The sequence below is a fragment of the Nymphaea colorata genome, chromosome 12, assembly GCF_008831285.2.
Source record: "Nymphaea colorata isolate Beijing-Zhang1983 chromosome 12, ASM883128v2, whole genome shotgun sequence".
NCBI lineage: Eukaryota > Viridiplantae > Streptophyta > Magnoliopsida > Nymphaeales > Nymphaeaceae > Nymphaea > Nymphaea colorata.
In genome coordinates this window covers 16708582-16718553 of record NC_045149.1, presented here as the reverse complement: position 1 = coordinate 16718553, position 9972 = coordinate 16708582, and the positions used below count along the sequence as shown (strand labels likewise).

General features: G+C 39.6%; 1 protein-coding gene across 1 annotated transcript; it reads right to left on the bottom strand.

Annotated features, from left to right (window-relative positions):
• Positions 1–5166: 5166 nt before the first annotated feature.
• Positions 5167–8534, bottom strand: LOC116266006 (putative glycerol-3-phosphate transporter 1). Its single transcript, XM_031647042.2, has 3 exons — positions 8375–8534; positions 6316–7385; positions 5167–5993 (listed from the first exon to the last, which is right to left on the bottom strand). Exons 2-3 carry the CDS (start codon positions 7292–7294, stop codon positions 5446–5448), a joined length of 1527 nt encoding a protein of 508 aa, XP_031502902.1. The 5' UTR covers positions 7295–7385; positions 8375–8534; the 3' UTR covers positions 5167–5445.
• Between the last annotated feature and the right edge of the window lie 1438 nt (positions 8535–9972).

The following is a 9972-nucleotide window of genomic DNA, read 5'->3' as shown; positions in this document are numbered from 1 at the left end:
CTCAGCAAAATTGTCCTCATATTGACCCACTCGTGGAAATGTCAAAACGGCAGCCAGGAACGACCCCGTTCTAATCTGTCAGGCTGGGCTGAGTTTCAAGACAAGGACGTAGAGCCTGATAAGTTTGGCTAATATATATATATATTCGTTATTGTAAGAGAGGATGAGGCCAAAACTTGCTAAAAGTCGACGAACGGACTATTGGAATGTCTTTTTATGTAACTGTTCAAAGGTAGTAGAAGTTGAATCTGTTGACCATATCTCGGAATGGTTGTGGTTGCCGTATTCTTTGCTTCCAGGAACGTAAATGAACTGGATCTCTGATAAATGTGTTCTCGGTTTCGAATTTGTTTAGTCGGATCTGGTCAAGAAATCTGGATCGGACAGCTCACCAAGTTCTGATCTGGTATCCAATGTTACATCTGAATCTGATAAACTTGGGTTCAGTACCAACCAGGATCCAAACCTTTCATTTTCCTAGATTAATTTGATGAATAGTTGGGTAAGCAGCGGGAGTATTTCATCATAGTGTCGAAACTTCTACTATGTTTCAGCTTGTATAAAGTTGGCACCATAGAAATTTGAAATGGAAACTTTATCATTTGCCAGCTCCCACACCACCCACTGAGTAAAGCCTCAAGCGGATACATTAACTTGATGAATAGGAAAGCTCTTGCAGCATATGAAGTTTTAAAAGCTTATCTTTCCTGGTTCAGGTTTTGAATATTACTAGTTCACTAGCCTTCTATAGGTTGCACTCTATGGTGCTAGCCTTCTATAGGCTGGATTTTTTTATGGAAACCTGATATTATGGGATAAGAGTCTTTTGTGACTCCATCTTTTGTTGTACATACTCATCCCTGTCGTTTGAATAATAAAAGTAGGAGGCCTAACACCCTTCAGTCACTCTCCCTTTCTTAATATTTCACCGCCAACTTATTAGTGATTCTGTTAAAGATCCACTATCTCATTAACTTATATCTTACTTTTGTATTATTCAATTAATTAATTTTTTTCTCTTGGTGTATATTTTTTTGCTTATATATAACTGTTCTATGTGCATGTCTCGATTCCTAGCAATTCTGAGGTTGTTTTTCCCAGCTTTACCTCTCCTGTTCTCATATCCATTTAGTATCTTAATTGTTAACTGTGCTTCGTTTATAACCAGTATTGTCGATGCCCGTATGGGCGGCATCAGCTGGCGGGGCCACAGTTTGTTCCATCAGAATTTTAAGGCCGCTGACAGCATTGGTTACGATATTCGATCGATAATAAAAACATATATATCTTGATTGACGCAACCAATATGGAATACTGTGAAGCATCCGAATGTAATTGTGATGGCGGAATCATATTTATACCATTACATTGACCTAACGTTTTTTTTTTTTATTCATTCTCAACCTTCTTAGTTCCTGGCTGCTTCTTGAAGAACAAAGGGCGAAGACGCAACAGAGAAGGGAAAAAAAAATCATCCATCTGCAGTTGGCAGGCTAGGGCTTGATATGGAGAATCCAGTAAGCTGATCATTATCTAAACAATTGAATATCTACACAGAGAGAGAGAGAGAGAGAGTAAAGTTATTAAATCTGAACCACTTGACTAAGTCACATGAGTGTGGGTACATGTTCGAGTATAGGTGCGGAAATACTGATATGAGTACTGCAACTTTAAAAAAATTGATTACAGAGGTACAGTAAAAAATATATATCTATATATATAAATTATCACAACAACTAAATGAACATTTAAATAAATAAACAAGTAGTATAAATAAAAATATTATATGTCAATTATCAATAACCTTCAAAAACGTAATAAAAACCGAGTTAGAAACAAGTTGAATCGAGTAAAAGTAAGTAGTTTACAATAATTTAGATGCAAAAACTACCCAAGTATGTTTAAGTTGTTGGTATGATGACATGGCTAAAGGGACCTTATTAAAGTACTCAAGGACAAAAATTAGACTCATTAAAATTAATTATTAAATTTTTTCTCACAATTTAACTTTATAGAGGTGATTTCAAGAGTGATTTAGTGAGAAACATATATTAAGATAGTCATTTTTTACGTTAATAATAAAAATGAATGACCCTTATAACATCAAAATTTGGATGATGGAAAGATCGATCTTTTACGAAAGTAACTTGAACTAAAAATTAAAAGGATCACATTTTGTTTAAAACACTCTTTTATCCGAATGGTCTGGTTTTTACAAATATCTCTCTCTCAAATGAATATTGCTTTCTGGGATTAAAGTTGTTCAATCTCCAAATGAATATTGCTTTCTGGGATTAAAGTTGTTCAATCTCTTTGAAAATTTTTCTCTGTCGCAAACAAAGGGAGAAACGCTCGATGAAATTCTTGAAGCTCAGGACGACTGGATCGGAAAACAATGCTTCTCATATTCATTTAGTATGTAACTGTGCTTCTTTCATGACCCGTGTTGTCAATGCCGGTCTAGCAGCGGGGCCACGGTTTGTTCCATCAGAAGTTTAAGGTCGCCGACAGCACTGGTTAAGATATTCGATCCATATTAAAAATTATATATATTGATTGACGCAACCAATAAGGAATATTGTGAAGCATTCGACTGTCATTGTGATGGCGGAAGTATATTTATATACCATTACATTGACCTAACATTTTTTTTTTTAAATTCATTCTCAACCTTCTTATTTCTTGGCTGCTTCTCGAAGAACAAACGAAGAAGAAGCAACAGAGAAGGAAAAGAAAAAAAAAAAAAAAACTATATCTGCAGTTGGCAGGTTAAAAAATGAAGAGGATTTAAATGGTAGGCCACTTGGCCAAGTCACTGTTTGAGCACCTCAGTTATGGCCACTGCAATAAATAATAATAATATATGTCAATGACCAATAACTTTCAATATAACTTTCAATAACATAATGAAAACCGAGTTAGAAACAATCTAGATCAACTTTAAGTAAGTAGTTTAAAATAGTTTCGATCCAAAAAATTACCAAGTATGTTTAAATATCTACTTTATTGTTTTGGTGTAGCGACATAGGTAGAGGGACCTTATTGAAGTACCCATGTAACTTAGCCACTTCATAAGAGACAAAAATCAGGCTCATTAAATTTAATTACTAAAGTAATTTAATTATTAAACTTTTTTTTTTTGCAATTTAACCTTATGGATGTGATCTTAATAGTGGTAATGAGAAAGATATATAAGTTAGTCACTTTTTCACTTTAGTAATGGTTTTTAATAATAAAAAAAAGAAAGATCCTTATAACATCAAAACTTTGGTAATAGAGAGATCAATTCTTATAAAAATAACTTAACTAAAACATGATTTAAATTAAATTAGTACATATAAACATATTATGAGGTTCACATTTTGTTTAAGAGGTATTGTATTTATCCGATGGGCTGGTTTTTACAAATTTCTCTCTCTCTCTCTCTTTCTTGCTGCCTGACTTATTTATTTATTTATATTTGTTTATTACGAAAAAAGTTGGCAAGAACTGATGGATGTCGGTGACTTTCCGCTTCTCCAGATTATGGTTTCGGGTTGTTACAAAAGCTGTCATTTCCTGACGAGGAAGAGAATTGCGAAGGCCGACCTCAGTGGAAAAGGATTCTTGTTGTTATAGTTTTCATCGCAAGTAATTTGATCTAATATATTCCAGCTTCCCTCAAATTAGTATTGCTTTCTTGGGGTTAAAAGTTCAATCCCCTTGAAAATATTTCTCCGTCTCCCATGAATCAAACAAAGGAGACTCAAGAAAATTTCCTAACAAGAAACCTTTGATTGTGCTGCCCGCTGTAACGAGTCTGCAGTTTCCTGCAGATTGGAAAACGCTCGATGAAATTGACACTCAGGACTCTAAGAAGACACTGATTGGATCGGAAAACAGAGGCCGAGCCAGTGAAGTTCACTTGCATCATAATCGCTTGGACCAGATTATTCTTTCCACGAACTCCATGAACATGGCAGTAATCTATGCTTGCCGAAAACGATGAACTATTTCAAGAAACCCTCTCTGTGAACATTCTTCTCATAAAGGTGAAGGTATGCCTTCTCACAAGGTGGGAAATGGACAGGATCTCCTTTCAGCTGATATTTTTCTCGGCTTCTTACCTGCAGGGCCTCAATCCTCAATAGTTTTATTATCCCAAGTGGAAGCAAACACGTACTTTCCAAATGGATGCAAAACTATTCAAGGTTTCGTCAACAGCGATGAGTTGTTAGGGAAGAGGGAACGAAAGATCTTATTAATGTTGTTGTTCGGCTTAAAGAGAAATTATACAGAAAGTCGCCGAATGGGCCTATTTTTTGTAGATACTAGTTGAAGTATTTGAAACAATTAAACAAATTGATGAGCGACCGATCTTCCATGAAAACTCAAGAATTTCTTCGTCTTTCAAGTCCCATCAAAATTAAACTTTTTAGACGATCTTTCGATCTTTAATTATATAATATATAAACACTACAACTACAAGCAGTCCTTCACCTTGGATTTTGAAATATCAACTGCTTGATGAATTTGGTGAATCACTTTTTTATTATTGGCCATTTTTATTGTGGAATACCATTCCTTTCACCCTCGCATGCGCCTGGACATGAGCACTGAGGATGCAACTTCAACTTGACGCAATGCCCAATGCCAGGTAGCTCACGAAACAAATCAACGACTGAACTCTCATTGGCCTGTTAGTTCGACCCGGCCTGCCAGTTTGATAAGCTACACTCAATCACTTGAAACCAAGCTGATTCTCTGACCAGCTACACTGAATCACTTAAAACCAAGCACATTCTCTAAGCAGTAGGGAGACCAAAGGGCTTTACGAACATTCTTGACAGAACAAAAACAAAAGTAGAATGGTACTGTTTCCATCAGCAATTAACATGCAAAACTCATCGCTACAGTTAAACTCTCTTGAAGACCCGGTCGTGGGACAAAAGCATTTTGGTGTGTTAACCCAGCAGAGAAGGCCAACCCCCATAACTTCTGACACAAACAAAATTTTCATTTGTGCTTTTCGAAGAAAAATGTACCCAAATCATGTTGCAGCATCTTCTCCCAGCTTTCATGTCCATGTAGCTACTCATATCCAAATTACAACAATGAATTCAGTCACCATTTTGCTGATTCCAATTAATTCTTCGTTGCAATCTTAGTTCAAGAAATGGAGTTCAATAAGAAGCCAAAACCGCCCACGTGATTGGGGCGTAGAATTATATCATAGTTACTTGTAATTTAGCGTTATACAACAGAGTATAATCAGAGCCGGCAGTATTCTTTCATTGACCAAGCCAGCACCACCAGCCCATCATTTGTTTCCCCCCTTGACAAACTTAAACATACAAAGGGAAAGCCACACTTCTTATTTCACTGCCCATGTCTCACATTCAACAAAACACAGTGAAGCAATAGGCAGTGATACAGGAGGAATAAAGTGGAAGTTGAAGAAGCAAATCAAACTTCCAGGCTCATGCTGCTACTCGAGGACCTTGCCTTCTGGACCTTCGCAGCCACTTCGGCCATCACCAGCCTCGTCAGTAGCAGCCCTGCCACTAAAGCTGATGCCATTAACATCATGAAGACACCACTCCAGCTCCTGGTAGAGATATAGCCTGTCAACATTGGGCCAAAAGCCGCACCAATGGACCCAGTCCCATCGATTATTGCGGTCACTGTTGCAAGCGCTCGAGAGTTCCCGCTCAATGAGCTATGGGTGCCCAAGTCAGCTGAAACTGCAGTGGTGATCAGCGCATACGGTCCATTGACAAACACTCCGGCTACAAACATGAGGGCGATGTTCGTATACAGGGAAACATCACCATATACTCGGTAGAAGAACAGTGCTGGTATGGCACAGTACATGAACATTGCAGCCGTTATTGCTCTAGCATCTAGCCGATCGGATATGTGACCGGCAAGGATGCCTCCAAACACACCTCCTACGTCGAAAAGTGTAGATAGATTCCCCGCCATTTGATCTGACAAGTACTTTCCGTCAATGGCTGCAGGACATGTCAAAGGGATTATCAGAAACCAGCAGAATCATTTCAATTTTTAATTGGTGGTACAGTAGAGGGGGAAGTACTTTGCAGAACACGCTCGATTATAAAACAGAGAGAGTTGGAAATCATGTTTCCAGTATTCAGTTGATCAAGCAGGCTGGATTATAAAACAGAGAGAGAGTTGAACTTCTTTTCCTAATAAAAAAGTAAATTCAGCTAATCACCATTCACTGCGAGTTTCTTTGGTCATAATATCGTTGGTGAAAGTGAAACATGAGAATGTTTTCGATTTTGTAGAGAAATTTCAAACATGAAAGCTTACCTGTGCGGCTGATGTAGAAAGGAAGCCAATAGAGGAAAGTATAAGCCACCAACTTGGAGAAGAAGAGACAAAGAGCAAACGGAGCGACTCCTGGGATCCTCCATGCCTCCATAAAACCTACAGCTTTTTCTTTGTCACCACTCATCTGCTTCAGAAGGGGCTCCTTAACGCCCTCAACAGATTCTGACAAATCGCCTCCATCTTTGTTGATATCCACACTTTCAGGGTTAGCAGGCAGCACAAGGAACACCACCAATCCGATTAAGGCAATCAGTAGCCCCGGCAAGGCAAACGACCACCCCCATCCATACCTAAGAGCAGCTGAAGCGATCAATGAACCGGCTATGTTTCCCACTGATGTATGTGCATTCCATATTCCCATTATCAAGCCTCTCTTGCTCTTCCCGAACCAGTTGCCAACCACAGCAACTACAGACGGCCATCCAGTCGACTGGAAAAGGCCTGCCAACATCTGAATAACTAGAAAGTATGCATAGCTATGGACATTCAGCCAATAAGCTGCCCCAAACAATGAAGTAAACAAGCCAGTCCCAACCATCCCAACTGTCAGGAACAGTCTGAGATCGAGGCGGTCACCCAAGTGTCCGGAGAAGTACATGCCGAGGGAATAGAATGAGAGGAAAGCAAGATCAATTTCTCCAAGCATTGCACTGCCATCTTTGCCACTGAACGGTGCCCATCCACTGCTGCTAACTGTTTGATTCGCGCGGCTTGCTTTGAGGTAATGGCTCGTCGGCCATGGCGATAGCCTCACTTCTGGAGACCCGGGGTCCAGAACGCTTTTGACAATGCTGGTAGTTTTTCTAGAGGCATGATAGCTTGCATAAGCAAGAAAAGTGACGATGAGGACGATGGTCTGATATGCTCTTATGCTGAAGCCGGTCTTGCGAAGAAGTTCAGCAAACCGTATACCAGGGGGCTTACTGCTCTGCGCCGTCGGCCCTTCTAAAGAACCCATGGATTATTGGGCTACGTTTTAGCAATTGAAAGAATAACCTGTACTAGCTATCGAGAACCAATTACTCTCCTTTCAACAATGAGGCCGCCATCTGAAACAACAAGGAGGAGGACAAAAGAACAAGTCAAATTACAACCTGTAACGGCAAAAACTTCGACAACAGGGCTGTCTCCCCATCTGATCGTATATAAAAAAGCCAAAATGAAATCCTTTAGAATTTCAGTAATCAACTTCAAACAATAAAGCACCTAGAGAAATTATGAACTCGGAACAAGGCGATGAAATGTAACGTCTCCATATCTAAGACTTGGAAGAGAGATTACCAAACAAATGCCAAATTTTGGTTATCTTCCTCCACTAAACCTTCTTACAGAGCAAAAAGTCAACGAAGAAAAAAAATCCCAACTTCAGTTCTCTCCTCTCCTCGTTAAGCAAGATAACAGTACTCACCATACCAAAAAGATGAAGACACTCGAATTAAAGAAGCGTCATATCCCCACTCCCCAAAAACTTTTGACCAAAAAAACGGTTCCATCTTCATCTTTATCTCACACATTAGGAAAAGGGAAAACTGTAAATTTACCCCAAAAAATCGCATATTCATCCTTATCTCACACATCAGTAAAAGAGAATTGCAAAAATGTTTGTTTTTTTTTTTCTGAAGAGTCACGTTTTTATCTTTATCTCCCACAATAGTAACAGATAAAGCTGGAAAGGATCAATTAGTCGGAACAATTTCCCAAAGATCAATTGAAAGCCGAGTAATTCAACTATTTAACATCCTCAAAGTCAAGGGAAACACTTTTAATATGGAACGGAGATCCTCACTGTGAGAACAACCCCGCCGATTTATAACTTGCAAAGTCCGTCAAAACCTCCGGATTATCAAAGCAGAAAAGGAAATTAGGAAACCAGGATAAAGCAAGCCAACAGCCACAGAACCATTTTTATCTCATCTTCAAAATCTCCACAGAATAATAAGAACCAAGCCCAATCGAGAGGAAGAGAGGTTCAAAGCTAACATGGAAGACGAAAATTAAGTCAAAAAATCCATAAGAAGAGAAAAAAAAAAAAACTTACACCAAGAAGATGATAAAGGAACAGAGCAAACAACACCGGCCGCCTACGCTCCCACCCCAACTCCTCCGTCTTGGACCACCAACTCTTGACCAGAACCACCGGCACCACCACTTCCACCGCCACCTCCACTCGATTCCGCGGCACGAAAACGCACACGTCTTCAGAATATAAGAGGCAAAGCCCCTGGACGTCTCCCCACGAGGCCGAGTGGCTCAGTCCCGCAGTGCCCTCACCCTTAACAGACTTTTACGAATTTACCAGCGTGGTGGGGCGCGGTCCTCTTCATGGCCCATGGTCCTACCCCTACGCCGGCAGCCCATCATCTCAACTCGGACGGCCATTAATCTCGTCGGCAGGATCTTAATTTCAAAATCTTTTAAAAGTTTCACTACCAAGAATGTTGGTCACCGTAATGTAATAAGTTCATGTTAGAACTTTAAAAACAAGAAGTTGGCCTTAGGTTAAGTACTCGAACCATATCTTTTCAAAGGGAGTTTCTCTTAAACTCTCAATCTGTTAGAAGTCTATCTCATCTCAACTTACCCGTAAAATAAATCCCCTGAAAGATGAAACCCTTGGTCATAGTCGAGGGTTTGAGTAAATAAACTCTGGGCCATTGTTGAGGGTTTCCAGCACAATAGAACCATCCTCAATGGTTGATGAATCCATCAAAAAACAAAACCCCAAGGGTTTCACTAAAAACAAAATCATTGGCCATTGCCGAGGGTTTCAACCACAAATAATCTCTTGGCAATGGTTGAGAGTTTCAAAAAATTGTAACGTTCGGTTATTACCGAGGGTTGTAGGCAGCGGCAGAGCCACATGGTACACCGGTCTCTTAAAATTTCTTTATTCTTAAATGGACATCTTTTAAACATTTGTCTGCCCCACCAGATATGAGTATTTTTATATCATTGCTGCTCCAACTAATTTTTCTGGCTCTGTCATTAGTTGTGAGGAAAAATTGTCAGCAAGGTGATGACCTTGTTGGTGCGTTTGAAGCCCATTTCATCGGCTGTATGGTTACAGGAAAAGAAGGCTTGACAACACATCCTTCCTTTCAGAAGGAGAGAAAGAAAAATACAAAGAGAGAGAAGGAGAGGGAGAGAGAGACTCACCTAGACATGGCCATCCCCGGCCACGGTGCCTTCCTGGAAATCCATTCGTTGTCGGCCATCGCATGTTTCACGGCTACGGCTGCGGCTGCTCGGTGTCAGTGAGAAAGATCAGATGCTTCAAAAAGCTATCAAACACAAACCTTATTGAAGGCTTTCCCACTTTAAAAACCTAGATTTTGGATCCGAAATCAACCTTTGAATCTAAGATCTGAAGCCATCAAGCCCAACCTTAAAAATTCATTTGCTTTGAAATCAAATAATGTTTTCTCTCAAAACATTTACTTTATCCTAGCGAATTGATTAATTAGCCTAAAATAAATTTGTGAATTGATTAATTGGCCTAAAATAAATTTTAATAATGTGAAGCATTGTGAGATGGCTCAAAAGGAAATGCGAACCCCCAATCTTGCCCGCGTGCCCTTGGCTCGAAAAGCCTCACAGTGGCATTTGTGTAGAATGAGTGCCGAACCGAGGTCGACA